Source organism: Schistocerca nitens, chromosome 2 (genome assembly GCF_023898315.1).
Source record: "Schistocerca nitens isolate TAMUIC-IGC-003100 chromosome 2, iqSchNite1.1, whole genome shotgun sequence".
Classification (NCBI taxonomy): domain Eukaryota; kingdom Metazoa; phylum Arthropoda; class Insecta; order Orthoptera; family Acrididae; genus Schistocerca; species Schistocerca nitens.
The window spans coordinates 510,764,953-510,783,890 of NC_064615.1; the positions used below are offsets into that span (position 1 = coordinate 510,764,953).

The 18,938-nt window shown below is 39.4% G+C and overlaps 1 protein-coding gene across 4 annotated transcripts in view; it reads left to right on the forward strand.

Annotated features, from left to right (window-relative positions):
* LOC126236491 (uncharacterized) overlaps positions 1-18,938 on the forward strand; it is a 149,799-nt gene that overhangs the window by 105,267 nt on the left and 25,594 nt on the right. For all 4 annotated transcript variants that reach the window (XM_049945847.1, XM_049945844.1, XM_049945845.1 and 1 more), the window contains exons 11-12: positions 2,748-2,972; positions 15,739-16,031. In XM_049945847.1, the coding sequence (XP_049801804.1) occupies positions 2,748-2,972; positions 15,739-16,031 (518 nt within the window). The remainder of the gene's footprint in view (positions 1-2,747; positions 2,973-15,738; positions 16,032-18,938) is intronic.

An 18,938-nucleotide genomic window follows, 5' to 3' on the forward strand; every position in this document is an offset into this window, starting at 1 on the left:
AAGAATGGGTAGCTCTGAGGGATGAAGTGGTGAAGGCAGCAGACGATCAAGTAGGTAAAAAGACGAGGGCTAATAGAAATCCTTGGGTAACAGAAGAAATATTGAATTTAATTGATGAAAGGAGAAAATATAAAAATGCAGTAAATGAAGCAGGCAAAAAGGAATACAAACGTCTCAAAAATGAGATCGACAGGAAGTGCAAAATGGCTAAGCAGGGATGGCTAGAGGACAAATGTAAGGATGTAGAGGCTTGTCTCACTAGGGGTAAGATAGATACTGCCTACAGGAAAATTAAAGAGACCTTTGGAGAGAAGAGAACCACTTGTATGAATATCAAGAGCTCAGATGGAAACCCAGTTCTAAGCAAAGAAGGGAAGGTAGAAAGGTGGAAGGAGTATATAGAGGGTTTATACAAGGGAGATGTTCTTGAGGACAATATTATGGAAATGGAAGAGGATGTAGATGAAGATGAAATGGGAGATAAGATACTGCGTGAAGAGTTTGACAGAGCACTGAAAGACCTGAGTCAAAACAAGGCCCCGGGAGTAGACAACATTCCACTAGAACTACTGATGGCCTCGGGAGAGCCAGTCATGACAAAACTCTACCATCTGGTGAGCACGATGTATGAGACGGGCGAAATACCCTCAGACTTCAAGAAGAATATAATAATTCCAATCCCAAAGAAAGCAGGTGTTGACAGATGTGAAAATTACCGAACTATCAGTTTAATAAGTCACAGCTGCAAAATACTAACACGAATTCTTTACAGACGAATGGAAAAACTGGTAGAAGCTGACCTCGGGGAAGATCAGTTTGGATTCCGTAGGAATGTTGGAACACGTGAGGCAATACTGACCTTACGACTTATCTTGGAAGAAAGATTAAGAAAAGGCAAACCTACGTTTCTAGCATTTGTAGACTTAGAGAAAGCTTTTGACAATGTTGACTGGAATACTCTCTTTCAAATTCTGAAGGTGGCAGGGGTAAAATACAGGGAGCGAAAGGCTATTTACAATTTGTACAGAAACCAGATGGCAGTTATAAGAGTCGAGGGGCATGAAAGGGATGCAGTGGTTGGGAAAGGAGTGAGACAGGGTTGTAGCCTCTCCCCGATGTTATTCAATCTGTATATTGAGCAAGCAGTAAAGGAAACAAAAGAAAAATTCGGAGTAGGTATTAAAATTCATGGAGAAGAAGTAAAAACTTTGAGGTTCGCCGATGACATTGTAATTCTGTCAGAGACAGCAAAGGACTTGGAAGAGCAGTTGAATGGAATGGACAGTGTCTTGAAAGGAGGATATAAGATGAACATCAACAAAAGCAAAACGAGGATAATGGAATGTAGTCAAATTAAGTCGGGTGATGCTGAGGGAATTAGATTAGGAAATGAGACACTTAAAGTAGTAAAGGAGTTTTGCTATTTAGGGAGTAAAATAACCGATGATGGTCGAAGTAGAGAGGATATAAAATGTAGACTGGCAATGGCAAGGAAAGCGTTTCTCAAGAAGAGAAATTTGTTAACATCGAGTATAGATTTAGGTGTCAGGAAGTCGTTTCTGAAAGTATTTGTATGGAGTGTAGCCATGTATGGAAGTGAGACATGGACGATAACTAGTTTGGACAAGAAGAGAATAGAAGCTTTCGAAATGTGGTGCTACAGAAGAATGCTGAAGATAAGGTGGGTAGATCACGTAACTAATGAGGAGGTATTGAATAGGATTGGAGAGAAGAGAAGTTTGTGGCACAACTTGACTAGAAGAAGGGATCGGTTGGTAGGACATGTTTTGAGGCATCAAGGGATCACAAATTTAGCATTGGAGGGCAGCGTGGAGGGTAAAAATCGTAGAGGGAGACCAAGAGATCAATACACTAAGCAGATTCAGAAGGATGTAGGTTGCAGTAGGTACTGGGAGATGAAGAAGCTTGCACAGGATAGAGTAGCATGGAGAGCTGCATCAAACCAGTCTCAGGACTGAAGACCACAACAACAACAACATTTACAAACTGTTATTAATGAAATAAAACAATCTACATAACAACACTACAGTAGTGAGAATGAACTCAGTTCATATGTTGTGCAGTGTAAAGCCTGTACAGTTCAGTCTTGAATATGAAATTTGTTTCTGTACATTAATGAATTGAATACACATTGCAATTTTTTTCTTCTATTTATAGTTTGCAAATGATTAAATTTGAAAAGATACTTCTAGTCCACAACAGGAATTTTTCCAATCTGACAGTCTTTGTAATGTTAGTACATACTGACATTTCAGTCCTTGTAAGAGCATAGTCTAAGTGGCACTCAAAAAGTTCATGATGATTTTCTCATATTTGTAGCATGTGTAAATGAAGCTTACACACTTTCGCACAGCTTCATAAGTACTGAATGTAGGACTTTTCAATGTTATTGTCATTATTCTTTTATTGGTATATTTTTTTGTATTTTTGAGAATCCAAATTCTTACTCATCTTGCAGCTAATTCATTATATGCAATAACTCCTCCACTTCTGTAATATTATTTTGTAATGAGAATTAAATATAGGATCTGCAGCTCCTTTCTCAATTTGCCTGATGACACCTATTTTATTTTTGTTTGTTTATTTATTTATTTTATTTTAGGAATATATATATGGATATAATTAACATCTGCCACAGTTTTGATAGACTTTGTATGAACTAATGAAGTATATTATTATTGTTAACTATACTCAGTAAAATATGTTGTCATTTGGCTCTATTTCAGAAAACAGCTGTTGCGTTATATTCATCAGATGACATAGAGAGATGCCTCATCCTTTGGTCGTCAGTGATAAAAAGTAATTTGAGCAGTGAAAAGAACAAAATAAGATGTTCAACTCTGACCGATGTACTACAGCGTCTATTTTCATTTGTTTCTCTAAAAGTACCTGATACCTGCAAAAGAGACCTCCTGAAATTTCTTGAAGTTGCTATTAATTATAACAAAGAGGTAATCAGTTCATCACTTCATATTTGAGTCATTATTATAGATCTATCATAGGAACTGAATTATTATTATTATTGGGAGGATGGGGATTGGGGTGGGGAGGGGGAGGTGGCAGATAGCTGTGTAAAGTTTAATTCAGGTGATTTCTGTGAGCAGTTATTTTATAACACTATGACAATTCCCATTTAGTGTTTTTGTTTTTCCATTTGTTTTGTTTCTAGTTCTCATGTGAAACACACATTTGACAAGTTGTTGTTTTGAGTCTTTACTCCTGGAAGTAAATAGAAATGACTAACTCTTGAGGACACACTACACAGAGATGTTAAATAAGAATGAGGGGAAAATGTGATTTCAAGACTGGTGTTTGAAAAGGAGTTTGGAAGCAAATGGGAATGGGAGGTGAATCTTGAATACATCATTTGCAATAATTTTCATTGCCAAAAATACACAGATATAAATTTTGTTAATTAAATGTTGATGAAACTATGCCTCCCTTGCTCCATTTTTCACTGGTCTTTCTCATTAGTTTATTTTATTTTAATGTGCTACATGTCAGTTTTCAAATACTTCAGCTATAAAGATAAATTTGACAGTGTTAGCATAACACAAGTCATCACTATCACACCCTGTCCTCTTCATACATTGTTCTCACTTCCAACTTCTATTTCTCTCCTCTTACCGCTTGCAAGCCCCAGAGGGGGGGGGGGGGGGGGGGGGGGGGGGTCCCAACCCAGGTTCACCCCAGTCCTGCAGTCCTGACATAGAACCCAAATCTTGCCCCCTATAATTGAAATCTTAATTGTGTTAATAGTCACCTATAATACACAAATGACTTTTTATGATACTTTCTCCTAATTTTGATGCAGAGGGAGGAAGGAAAGGGAATCACAGAATAAATCTTCCATGCCAACTCGTATTCTGGAGGAAACCACCTTCTGCTGCTCTACTTTCATCTGTGTATGTTCTACATCTTCTTTTATTAATGATTTCAGTTCACTGTTCTCTGTAAGTCATTTCTTGTGACAGTGTGATGGCTCTTGAATTAACTATATCCATAATACTTGCAAATCTCTTCTATTCCCCATTATGATGATGAAGGAACTACTGTTATAACCAAAATGCTGAGTCCCTCATAAGTCCCACGCCCCTCCTTCCCCTCTTTCTTCACTTACCCCGCTGTTTGTTTTGGCATACTCCACAATTTCTTTCATTTTATTATCTCACTTCTGCTACTAGATGGCAGACTACTCCGTACTGCACTTTATACTTATTTATGTTCTACACTGTCTACTAGATAAATATAAAAAATGACGGACATACTAATGGGACATACTAATCACTTGCATTCATAACACCTTTTCAAATCATAAAATAACCACACATCTTATGCTGCTTTTATTTCATAATTACATGTTATGGTACAGTTTGACACAGGCCCCATAAATCTTTTTAATTTCTGTGATAAATGCTTAAAAAGAGATGGCAGACAGTTGAGAAGTAGAGTATGCATGCACCTAATTTTCTGTTGGTCTCTGTTACTGTTGTGTCAGCATTAGACTGATGTGAATTCAGTAGTACACAATTAGAAGTCACAAATGCAAACATTACTTCAGTGACAATAGTATGATAAAAAAACCTGAAAAAGTTTGAATACATAGCAAAGTCCAACAGCAGCATAACCACAGTCTCCATCAAATAAGAGTCCATAGCAAATGTCCAAAAATAGCAAAGGTAACATCTCATTGCCCAGAAGGGAATAACTACTCCCCAGTCTTTCTTTTGCAAGTGTAATATTTTAAATTAAATTTTTGTTTTAACCAAGCCAGGTGTAAAAACTGTAGAATGTTTGTGGAACCATTAAAACTTGGTGTGTAAATCTTACACAATTATGGGTAAAACAAGATTTGTAGTTTTGCATTTATATCTAGTAATATAGATCTTCTATACTAATAATAAATCTGTAGAGCAGTCACATCTGTCAATCTCTAATCTCCAAAACTACGAGACAGATTTTCATAGGGTTTTCACAGGTAACTTGAGTGCATATTGAGGCAACATATAGGCTTTATTTTATCTTACTCAAATCATGGAAAAAAGATATTGTAATTTAAAATTTGTAAATGTGAAAGTAACTGTGTTTGTTACATTTTTATGACTAAATCACTAAACTGATTGTGATGACATTTGGTATGGGGATTATCTTGAACCCTGAGGAAGAATGTAGTCCATGGTCTAAGGAGTGAAGTAGGGATGTAACATCTTTTTTTTTACATCTGTGAAGATAAATTATTTGTTGCATGCTGTATATGTTGCGTAGTATATGTGTTGTATAATATATAGCTACTTTAATAGCATATTGCATAGATATCCATTTTTGTCCATCATGCTCCTCTGCATGCAGTGCTTGGCAACGATGCTGTGCGTTGGGACAGTTGGGGAACAGGATTTGTTACCACAATGTTTAAAAATGCTCACAGTGTACACTAAAATAAATTGTGTACTGATCTGATAACCTGAATTTTACCTGTCAGTCATTATTTATTTAAGTAAGCTCTCATGGTCATTTCTAGTGTTGCTTTACATAAAATTATAATCGTACCTACAGTTTTTCCACTTTGAAACAAACTTGACAGACATATTTACCGAGTAACATTCTGGGTTCATGGTGGTGGCATTGGCGACTATCTGTTGATGACTTTAGCAGCAAAAATCAGCATAAGTAGGACCGGCATTGATGCATGCTCTAGTTGAAAGTACTTAGTTGAAGAGGTGACGCCCACACCAGAGGTGTCCACTCATACTCCAGTTCTGATCCTACCCCTGTGAACCTGGATAAAACTGTGTCCCTGAGAGATGTGAGGCTGCCCTGGACACCCGGAATATTAAGTTTCCTGCATCTGTTACAAGAAGTATGACTTGTGTCAGTCCAAATGTTGATTAGAGTATTGGTAAAAATTTTAAGTAAATCGGTCAGAGCTTTTCAGCATTATGTAGTGTGTGTGTGTGTGTGTGTGGGTGTGTGTGTGTGTGTGTGTGTGTGTGTGTGTGTGTGTGTTTCTTTTCCTGTGCTTATCTTTTACTTTTTGTGCATGGTCTCCTTCAAATGCGTGTGTTTTTCTGCGTTTGCCTTTTACGTATTGTACGTGTTCTACTTTGAAATACTCTCCTCCACAGTTGATATACAAGTCCCAATGCCGTTTCCACTTCCCAAAGCAGTCTTGGTATGCCTCTTGCTGGATTGCATGAAACACCATCTGCGAATTTTCTTTTATCTCTTCTATCATTGCAAATCTTTCAGTGGGGTTTTCAACTTTGGAAATAAATAAAAGAAGTAAAAGAAGTCCATAGGGGCCAGGTCTGGAGAGTACGGAGGATGAGGCAGCACAGTATTTCCTTTTTCTTTTGCGTAGTTAAACACTGACAGGGATGAATGTGTGGTTGTGTTATCGTGATGTAAGAGACATGAATTGTTTCACCACATTTCGGGCCATTTCCATCTCACATTTTCTTGCAGGCCTCACTAAACATTTTGATAGTACCATCAATTAACAGTTTGTGCCTTTGGCTTGAATTCATGTTGAACTAATCTTTCAAAGTCAAGTAAAAGTATTAGCATGGCTTTGACGTTTGATGTGACCTGCAATGTGCTATTGAAGTAGCTGTATTTTTTGGTATTGGAGAGCCTTTCTCAACCCATTGTGAAGATTGAACCATCATCTCAATATCATAACCATAGACTCACATCTCACCAAGTTATGCTTCTCTTAAGGAACATCTCGTTCTCATTTGCGTGATCCAAAAGCTCTTCACGGATAGTGAGGTGAAGGTCTTGCTGGTCATGAGCCATGGGACAAACTTGGCAGGAACACTATGCAAGATGCTTTGTCAGGATTTCGGGACATGATCCAACTGAAATGTTACATTCTTCTGCAATCTTTCAGACAGTCGGGCTTTGATTGGCATGCACAGTTTCGTTGACATTCCTGACTTTAGCATCATCGATAGACGCCAGAGGGCATCCTGAACTAGGGTCATCTTTAACTTCCGTCGAGCCATTTTTAAACCATGTGAAACACTTGTAACACCAAGTATGACTTTAGCACTCACCACAATAGGCTTTTAGCATCATTTGTTGTGCTCCTGTAAAGATTTTTCTTTAGTTTCAAGCAAAATTTAATGCAGACACACTGCTCCTGTAACTCTGCCATCTCGAAATTCGCAAATGGTGCAACACAATGTTCTACTCAATTTAACACTGAACAATAACTTATAGATGTACAATGATAAATCTCTGGTGTTTTGGCGGATATTTTAAATTTCACTTTTGCAACATGCAGATGGTGTCAGCCCAAACAAACCCTGCTCGTCACCTTTTATGTGATTCCCAGTGTCGATTGAGTTTGTGGATTTGCTTCTTATTTCAGTCAACATTATTTTTAAATCCTAATTTTATGCTCACGTTCGATAGAGCACTACCAGAATAATCTACTGTGATATTTGTTTTACTGATACATATTGACAGCAACAGTCAAACAAGAAGAATAATCAATAATCCGGCAGTGACGGAGCAGCACGCTTCAGCATGGCGGTAGCAGTCAGTGTGGGCTGTCACTGCTGAAGTACTTATTATATCTGTTTTACTGTCCCTGTTAATAGATATCAGTAAAATGGATATCGCACTATACTAATTTTGGACATGTCTGTAGACTGGGCATGTAAAATTCCACTTTAAAAATAATTTTGTTTGTAGTGTGAAACAAACACACTTTCATCAACTCTGAGCATCACGTGAAAGACATAATGAGCAGCATTTGTTTGGGCTGACTGCAGCTACATGTTGCAAAAACAAAATTGCAAATATCTGCTGAAACAACAAACAAAATGTGCCTGACAACTCTTAGGAGAGAGACTCTATGAAATTATATACCAAATATATTTTTAAAAAATGTATAGCCTACGTCTGCCTGATTGTTTATTAGAGCATTGTGTAAAATTTTGAAGCAAATTGGTCAGGTACTTTCTAAGGCTTGTCTTCGTATAGTAGGATGGATTACCTTCATTCTATGTCCTACATTACCACATGTATAAGTCCTCCTCCTTTGGTACATCTACCCTAACTCATACCATCTGACATATATTTTGGGTACTCCTCCTGTTTGGAACCAGTACCTCCTTCTCTTCTTCATTTTTCTTTACTTGAGAATCTGGTACTAGTCCCTTGCAAATAGAAAAATTGCAGCACCTGGTTGCATGTTTTTAAGTATCCATATATCCCATTGTAGCCAACAAACCACCACATTAAGTTACCCATTATAAAAATAATGTTAACTTATCATAAATATTATTTTAGCAGCCGCAAGAGCACATTAATATTGTTATTTTAACATTTATGTTAGTGTGTCATAACTTATTTTTGTGGTCAGCTATCTTGACACCTCTTCCCTTCATCAGTGTGATGTTGCTAACAGGGGAAAGGAAAATTCCTAAAGCAATGAAAACAGGAAAGGAATAATCTTTCACAATGAACTCAACTATATACTGGTGCGACTTATACTTGTGAGAGACTGTACTTACAGCAAATGCATAATCCTGACTAAGTCCGGTAATGAATTTGAAAGTGTAATGTAAAAAAGAAGGGTCTCATAATGAGATCAAATGGAGAGAAAGAGAGGTTCGGTGCCCAAAGGAGGGAAGTGTGATTGGAAAGATAACATCAGGAACGCCAAGACCGAAGAAGGAAAGAAGTTAGTCCTGAAACATACCTTTGCCATCCCCCATCCCAGGATCCATCCCTGAGTGTACTTCACTGGCGTGTCCGACAATAGAGGTGTTTGCAATCTATCAGACCAGACATCATCATGTTCACCTCCACAAACTCCAAAACTCTGTCTAAGCACTGTGCTCTGTGAGTCAGTGTGGATTAAACATTGTGCTTTGTACATTTGAACCAAGTACATTCAAAGAACCTACATTAGATGCTGAAGCAGATGAACACGGAAAAACTGCTTAAGCATACATTATGTATGATGTTATGATGAGTATAGATATAAGTGTCAGGAAGTCGTTTCTGAAAGTATTTATATGGAGTGTAGCCATGTATGGAAGTGAAACATGGACGATAAATAGTTTGGACAAGAAGAGAATAGAAGCTTTCGAGATGTGTTGCTACAGAAGAATGCTGAAGATTAGATGGGTACATCACATAACTAATGAGGAGGTATTTAATAGAATTGGGGAGAAGAGGAGTTTGTGGCAGAACTTGACTAGAAGAAGGGACCGGTTGGTAGGACATGTTCTGAGGCATCAAGGGATCACAAATTTAGCATTGGAGGGCAGCGTGGAGGGTAAAAATCACAGAGGGAGACCAAGAGATGAATACACTAAGCAGATTCAGAAGGATGTAGGTTGCAGTAAGTACGGGGAGATGAAGAAGCTTGCACAGGATAGAGTAGCATGGAGAACTGCATCAAACCAGTCTCAGGACTGAAGACAACAACAACAACAACAACATGTATGATGATCTTCCCAAGTTGTAGAAGTTTTAACAATCTTTTTGCTTTGAATGAAAGTAGTGAAAGGGTTTTTGAAAGTCTGAAATGTTAAAGGAGTTAACACATAATTACTTGAACCCAAATAAATAAAAATGGTGATGACATTCTCAACATAGAAAAGTATATATAGTCAAAATAGTAATTAAACAATGAAAAATCCAGGATGGAATGTAACAATATTATGAAAAGGATAGTTGCTACTCACCATATAGCGGAGATGCTGAGTCGTGGCAGCCATGGACCATAAGGAAACCATCTGACCTGTTCAAACACAACCAAGAGCAATATTGGTTATTTATTAAACATCATTTCTGGAATGGTCTCAAAATATCTTATATTTGTAGCTCTTACATATTCTGGAATTTTCAATGTTCATATAAATAGCAGCACTCTTTGTCCAGTAGTTCAGTTCTGTTCTGGCTTGTTGGTGTTTTAATAAACATGCTTTCAGTGCTAAGTGTTGTATTTCATTGATGACCTTGCTTTCAGATTCAGATCCAGTTGTGGTTTCAACGCAACAAATGTATTAATTCATGTGAAACAGTAGTACAGTGATTGGGGAAAGACCAGTGGAAAAAGGTAAAGGGATTGGGAAAATGGGCAGGGTGGTCGGGGGGAGGGGGGGGGTGGTAACATATAAACCCATGTGTCAATGTGGTACCGGGACTGGGAATAGGGATGAGGGAAAGAGAGACAGTGAATGTGAAAATGAAATTGCCAAAGGGTCAGAATTGTGCACGGCCAGCCACCGTGGGTGAGAGGTAAACACAGAAAAGCACTTTTCAGTCTATGTTAGTAATAATGTTCCACTAGGAATGAGTAAGAAAAGGCTAACAGTTATTTTTTTATTTTTGGAACAATGGAAGATCCAGGATGGAATGTAACAATATTATGAAAAGGATAGTTGCTACTCACCATATAGCAGCAATGCTGAATCACAGATAGGCACAACAAAAAGACTGTCAGAAAGTGAGCTTTTGGCCAATGATGGGAGAGACAACCAGGTGGTGGTAAGGAGGAGTCTGGGGCAGGGAGAGGGAGGATAGCAGGATAGTGGTTGGGGATGGCAAAGTGCTGCTAGTGGGAGCATTCAGGTACAGGGTGGAGAGCATGGCAGCTAGGTGAGGTCAGTAGGTTAGACGGAAGGCGGGGGAGATAGGGGGGGGGGGGGCAGCAGAGAGGAGAGAAGTAAAAAGACTGACTGTGTGGGTGGAATAGAGGGCTGTGTACGGCTGGAATGGGAACAGAGAAGGGACTAGGTGGGTAAGGACAATAACTAATGAAGCTTGAGGTCAGGAGGGTTATGGGAACATATGATATATTGCAGGGAGAGTTCCCACCTGCGCAGTTCAGAAAAGCTGGTGTTGGTGGGAAGGATCAAGATGGCACGAGCTGTGAAGCACTCATTGAAATGAGGAACGTCGTGTCCGTGGGGAAGCACTGTTATTGTGGAAAATACTGAATGTTCACCTTCATGACCAAATCCCTGGTCAGAATGTGACTTGCATGCTTATAGTTTTCCCTACGTGCTCCTGAATGGTTCATCAGAGACTACTGATCATTATGACACTAGATACCACATCAGTATATCTGGTGGTTTTCTGATTCCTTATATTACTATATCCTGTCTGTACCTTTTCTACTATGATCCCAGGACCAGCACAATCCTACTCTTACATTTTGTAAATATGTTATCCCTCAGTTCCACATGTAAATCGAAACCATATAACTTGTCAATGAGAATAAACCCAACTCTCCATACATTAATAACTCTTTTCATCAAACAGTTCAACTAAATCAGCATCGATTACTATATGACAAAAAAAAAAAAAAAAAAATTTAAACAGTCTCCCAAATAGATCCTTACATACAGTAGATTTAAAATAACTTTATGCTGTTAATGTTGAAAATTCTGCTTCTGTTTTCTCAATGTTCACTAACAAATACAGTGAGTCAAACAGTGAATCTATCTTTCCTTGAACTTTTTATTCAGTCAGATTATTTACACTTACCTCCAATGTTGTAAAAGGGGACTCATTTCTCTGAAACTTTTAGTCTTGCACTGCTACCTGAAATTTGTTTCAGTTGTTCTGCAAATTCTCATTCAGTACATTCTTTAATTTGTTTTGTATCCATATTTACATTGTTCATTTACTTCATTCCTCACTCCATCACAATGGTTAATTACCTCAGAATGTAAATCGCCTTTTAAATGAGTGTAGTGGATGTTTTAATTCTACGAGGGTGAGTCAAATGAAAACCTTAAATTTGTAATGACAAATCAAAATTTCAGGCCATTTTCCTGTAAGTTGGTAAGCACGCTACAAACAGCGTGCAGAATGGCCTGTAGGTGGCAGCATAGTGCAGATGCACACATACCGTTGCAGTATCAGTATAAAGATGGCCGCCCCTGTTGCGACTTTCACCAGGGAAGAACAGCGTTCTGTTGTTCAGTTTTTGCATAGTGAAGGTGTGAAACCTACTGGAATTCATCGTCGAATGAAGGTTCAGTACGGTGATGCATGTTTGTCACAGCAGCAAGTCTACGAATGGAGTAGGAAGTTCGCAAATGGTGTGACTTCAGTGGAAGAGGCTCCTCGTCCAGGTCAGGCACTACGAGTTGTGACTCCACAGAACATTGCAGCAGTTGAAGCCATAGTGAAGGAAAACTGCCGAGTGACACTGAATGACATTGCAGCATGTTTACAGATTAGTCATGGGTCAGCACACCACATTGTGCATGATGTGCTCCAGTTTCACAAAGTGTCTACAAGATGGGTGCCACAGCAGCTGACTCCTGAAATGAGAGAACGACCTGTTTATGCTTGTGAAGAACTTCTTCGGTGCGTTGAACGAGAAGGTGATGGCTTCCTTGCAAGAATCATTACTGAGGATGAAACCTGGGTTAACTTCCACCAATCAGAAACCAAGAGAGCGAGCAAGGAATGACGCCATTCTTCATCACCAAAACCCAAGACGTTTCGAACAGAACCATCAGCAGGGAAGGTTATGCTGACTCTCTTTTGGGACAAAAAAAGCATCATTTTGGAGCATTACATGCCCAGAGGGACCACTGTCACCTGTGCATCATACACAGCTCTCCTAAAAAATCATCTGCGGCATGCAATCAAATCAAAGTGACGTGGATTGCTGTCAGCAGGTGTCCTTTTGCAACATGACAATGCAAGGCCCCACACTGCCCGTACAACAGTTGCAACAATAACAGACCTTCGTTTTGAGTGTCTTTCTCATCCACCATACTCACCAGACCTTGCCCCAACTGATTTCCATATGTTTTGACCACTCAAAGACGCAATGGAAGGAAAGAAGTTCCGTTCTGATGAAGAGGTACGCCATGCGGTGCATGAGTGGTTGCGCAGACCACCAAAAGAATTTTTTTCTAAAGGAATTTATGCACTTTGTAAGCGCCGGAGGACTTGCATTGAGCGTGGGGGAGACTATGTTGAAAAGTGATACAGCTTTGTACCACTTCTGCACAATAAATAATATTTTAAAAAATATTTAAGGTTTTCATTTGACTCACCCTCATAGTGTTTTTCAACTTACCCGAGCCTTTTCTTGACATGGCTCACTTATTAATCTGTTGATATACCCTCTCATAAGTTGTACGTAATTTGTCAGTTAGTGTAGTAGTTAATTGTCCTACAGTAGCATTTATCTGAGTAAAAGTGTTTTCAAACCTAACACTTTGAGCATGTAAATTAACATTGGTTTGTTCTTTCACTGTTTTCAGATCAGTCACTAGCTGTCCCATTTTGGCATTTAGGTCAGAAATACCTCATAAAATTTCTTCAATCCTTCTTGTTAAAACTGTCATTAAGTCCAAATAACAATACTTGAACCATACTTCCCCAGTTCACAATAATTACCAACACTTGCTTTGTAAATCACTCCTTAAAATTAGCTCGGTTCTCTTTCAACATGCAATATCATGTAAGACAGAAAAAATAAAATACAACTCACCTGGCTATGTTGTGCAGCATGCTGCATCATAATGTGAACTGCAGTGCACCATCTTGTCTGTCGGTGACGCTGTGATGTAGATGTGGAACTGTCTCCCACACTGCAAATTTCTGTGCAGTTTATTGGTCAGTCATTGCAATTATTTGCTGTCTGCCAAAGCAGATGGCTGTTAATCTTCCATTTCATCATCTTAAAAAAATCATCTTTGTTAGATAAAATGCTGTGACTTTTAATTGCATGTCATCAGCTACAAATTTCTTTGTAATAACTGCTCTTTAGAATGTAGATTAACATGCGCCCTTCATTTCTTCAATGGAGTATTCATTTGGTTGCCAATGGTAATGCCACAATCTCATGATAATTCTTCATGTAAAGTGGGTTATTCTTCTTAAATACTTTCCTCTAATAATCTCCCCTACCAGTTTTTGTTTGGTATTTTCTGTTTTTATCACACACAATGCCATACATTAGTCACATCCAAAGTTTAAGTTACGCTTCCAGCCATCAACTTGATCCATGTCCTGCTCTTGATGTCACAAATGTGGTGTACTGGCATTGAAATATTAATTCAGTTCTTCTTACATTTATTCTTGACCTGGATGCCCTTTGGCTCTCATATTTCTGATCAATTTATAGTTATGGTGCTGTTAAAGACTGTTACACTACATTTTTAATCACTACCGCATAACCCATGCAGTCCACCTTGAATTAATGACACATGTATTGACTTCTTCATTATATATGCAAGAAATTATGGCAAGACGTACTGACAGTGCTCAACATCAACCATAGAATGAATCTCAGAAATCATATTTCATTTGTTTCTCACAGCTTAATTCTCCACTGTTAATGTGTATTTGCCGCATCTTCAAGACAGGCCAGCGATTTCTGGAACTTTTATTTTCATGTCCAGGCAGGTACTCCCTCTCTCGAAGTTACTGCAATTGCTGTCCTACATTGAAGATGTGCATCGTGCCTCGACATGGCTCATCCACATGCAAATAAACATAACAATACTATACAATACCTGTACCTATATATTCAATAGTTCATTTTCTATCTTAATTGCGAATATCATATTCTGATAAGAAAGCATATGGATACACATCACTTGTTTAAAATGATAAGTGCTAGCTCGGTACTGTTACAAGAGCCCCACTGTTTTCAGAGTGTGCTGTGCTTTTTCATGCCAGTATACTTATTAATAAGTGTTTTAAATTATACCACTTGGTGTACTGGCATTTGAACACTTCTTTCTCTTAGTCTGCACAACAATAATAAATTAATTGAATGTAGGGGGCATTTTTCTACCTAGGCTGTATTTATTTAGACTTGTGCCATAACATATCCATGAAAATGGCTGTGTATTCACAGCTACCGTTTGTATTGGCCTACAAACTGTGCTGCCATAAGTGAACCGAATACCTGTCAAACCATCAAGTACAGTAAACCTACACGAACAGTAGCACATTGTTTGAATACACTGTCGCCTTCGTGCGTGTGTCACCTTGTTCTAATCAATCTGTTCAGATACTGCAGTATGTGGCATTGCAATATTCTCACAAAAAAGTGAAACACTGTTTATGTTTAGAGACATGTGTGTACTTTATGTTAATATACGGTATGTCTAAAGTAAGAATTGTTGCTGATGAAATTCATATGAAAGATTTAATAAAACATGTTTGAGTTGTTGCTACCAGTATTTTAGGTAGTGCCCTATACTTCAAATCCACTTGTATTTTTAATGTTATTCTCCAACATTCCATGTACTGGGTGGTTCTAATTAAAATGCAGCTTCTCATGGATATGCAGTATGGGCTGTAATTGTCATATGGCAGTGGAACTTGATAGATATGCTAATGTGTAATTGATTTACACTAGAAAAAAATTAGTTCCAATTTTGGCCATTAGGTGCAAATCTGTCTGTGTGCAGCATCTTTTCTACATCTCTGATGAACAAATTGTGTAAGCAGCAGTTAATAATAAAATCAGTGTTTATGCCTTTCTTACTTGTTTGACCTTTTCTGCCCATGTACCATTCCTAATATGTTACATATGGGAACATTTCTATGAGTCTTTCTTGCATTTGCAGCACCAGGTTTGCACATGGTATGGATATGACATGTAATGCATGATGGAGCAGAAAAAATACTGTTTTTCAATTATATATTAATGTTAAAATGCATTGCTTGTGCATAAATGTATTTTAACCTGTTGTTTTATTCATCTTCCAGGTGCAGCTTGTACCAGTAGTTCTGGATCTCTGCCTGACAATAGTTTTACGAGCTGAATTATCGTTGATTGGTAGTGTGTCTGAGATGGTAGACATTTCAGATATATGCCTACAGCTGCTTATGGCAATGATGATAAAATGGGAGGTTCATGTCATGGATCGTGTGCCACTTTTGCTTCTATGTGTGAGAAATTTGATTTCTGCTATTGCTGAAAGAGCAGATGTCACTTGTAATCACGAGTATTCTGTGTCGGAATTGACAATGTTAGCTACATGCTGCCACAAACTTGAAAAGTGAGTGACATTTTAATGTTATCTGTATCAAACCAGGATTTATGAATGATGTGTTGGTTCTGACTTTCTCACATCTAAATTGTGAAAACTATATATTTCAACTTATTACTTCAAAATTATATTCAGATACAAATATATTAGAATGTAAATAATTCAGGAGAATAGTAGAGATGTTGAGTCATCCAAAGGCACACAAACAAGACTGAAAATTTGGATGACACCTCAGAGGGAGGCAGCAAGTATACAATATAGGAATTCAGGGCAGAGATGCTGCAGGTGAACTTAGTCAACAGAACTGGTGGGTTTGTGTAGCAGACAATGGGGATGATGTGAGGGGGGGGGGGGGTCAGAAGAATGGGAGACGATGTGGCTGCAGCGGATTACCTGAGGTTGAGGTCAGGAATAAAGAGAACGAAGGATGTTTTGCATGGGTATCTCCCATTTGCGTAGTTCAGAAAGGCTGATGGTATGGGCAGGGATCCATATGGCACAGTTTGTGAAGCAACCATTGAAATCGAGCATGTTGCGTTCAACGGTATGCTCTGCAACTGAGTGACGAATGCTGTGCTTGGCTACAGTTTAGCAGTGGCTATTACTTTGGGTGGATAGTTTGTTGGTGGTAATGCCCACCTAAAATACCGTGCAGCAATTGCAGCAGAGCTGGTATATGACATGGCTGCTTCAAGAATGGCCCTGCCTCTGTTGGGATAGGATAAGGCTATAACTAGACCAGAGTAGGATGTGCTGAGTGTTTGGATTGGACATATCTTGAACCTGGCTCTTCCACAGGGGTATGACCCATGTGGCAAGGCTTTGGGATCGGGTGTGGCATAAAGATGTGCATGATGGATGGGTAGCAGACTATCACTTTAGGACGGGTGTGAAGAGTTGTGTGTAGGACGTCCATCATCTCAGGGCACAATGATAGCTAGTGAAAGCCATGATGAAGGACATGCTCTTGTCAACCAGCACCTCCAATCAATTGCCTACAGCATATTGTCATATAATTAAAGATACAAACTGCTCCCTTTACTGACTCTTGACCATGCCCACCCCATTACCATCTGGATCGCTATTCGCTAGTGTTGATTCTACCTCCCTGTACACCAACATCCCCTTTGCCAATGGCCTTGCTGCTATTCAGCACTACCCCTCCCAACGTCCTTCTTGCTCCAAGCTATATACGTCTACCCAATTACATCCTCACATGTACTTACTTTCCCTTTGAGGGGAAGACACATTTTAAAAAATCCACAGCATAACCATTGACACATGGATGACTCCCTCCTATGTCATTCTGTATATGGGCTATCTAGAAGAAACTTTCCTAACCTCACAAAACCCCAAACCCCTTGTCTGTTTCGAGTTCATTGATGGGCCAAGAAATCCTGTCGGAGTCCTCCACGGCCCTCTCTACTGTTCCCTTCACCCCAGAGCTGGCTCCTTGTAGATTGCTGCACTTTGAACATCACAGCCAGTGAAGAACCAATTGCTACCTGGGCACCAGTCTTCTACTTCTACTGGTAGTTCTATGCTTCTACTGAGAGTTCTGCGTTGCTCATTGGTGCCGAACATCTCTCCTAGTTGTTGATAGTTTGCTCTGCTGGTGAACATTCAGTGTATATAGACACACATCCATGCCAGTCCTCTACTTACTGCTAGCTATGGCCATAGCAGTTGTCAACAGTGTAGCAGTTCTTCAGAATAAGTTGAGTACAATATATTTATTCAAACTGCCTTTGTGTCAACTAATCTTTTGCTTGCCTGTTCAGATTCTTACAGCAACAGATCTTTGGCCACCTTCCACCCATTTGTGGTTACCAGTGTGCAACAAAACACTAACAATCAACATTACCTACATTTTGGAAGCTGTTATCCCGTCCACACCAAAAAAATCCCTCCCATATCATCTGACCATATGTGGATGATGCCTCTACAGCACGAGAGTTCCCTTGCCTAGGTCTCATTAAGGCCTTCGCAGACAGGCACTATCGCCGAAACCTAGCCCTCAAACACAGTTTCTCATGCCATGTCCCCATACACCCATAATCCTCCAACCACCCTTAAGAACTAGTTGTAAAGGAGCACATCACTGATCACTCTTCATCCCAGACTGGAGCAACCTAACCATGTTCATTGCCAGAGCTTTGACTATTTGTTGTCATTCCCGCAAATGAGAGACATCCTACCCACAGTCATTCTACCCCTCCTAAAGTGGTATTCCGCTGCCCACCCAACATATGCAATATCCTGATCTGTCCCTCTGCCGCACCAATTCCCAACCCTTTGCCACATGGATCACATCCCTGCATAAGACCCAGGTGCAAGACCTGCCTAATTACCCAGCCAGCACTTCCTGTTCCAGTCCTGTCACAGGCATATCCTGTCCCATCAGAGACAGGACCACCTGTAAGCAGCCATATCATATACCAGCTATGCTGCAATTTGTGCACTGCATTTTATGTGGGTACGATCAACCAAAAATCTGCCTGAACAAATGGCCACCGCCAAATTGTGACCAAGAGCACAGCTCACCATCCAGTTGCAGAACACGCTGCTGAACACGACATGCTCTTTTCCAATGACTGCTTCAGAATCTGTGCCTTCTGGATCTTTCCTCCTAACCTCAGCTTTTCTTAATTACGTAGATGGCAGCTACCATGGCAGCACATCATTTTTTCTCATAATACTGCTGTCCTCAATCTCTGCTAACCACCAGCACCCTGACCCTCTTCCTCAAAATCTCCCCTTCCTCTGATCTGTTACCTCTCTTTCAGTGCCGGCTGCGGTGGTCTCACGGTTCTAGGCGCGCAGTCCGGAACCGTGCGACTGCTACGGTCGCAGGTTCGAATCCTGCCTCGGGCATGGATGTGTGTGATGTCCTTAGGTTAGTTAGGTTTAATTAGT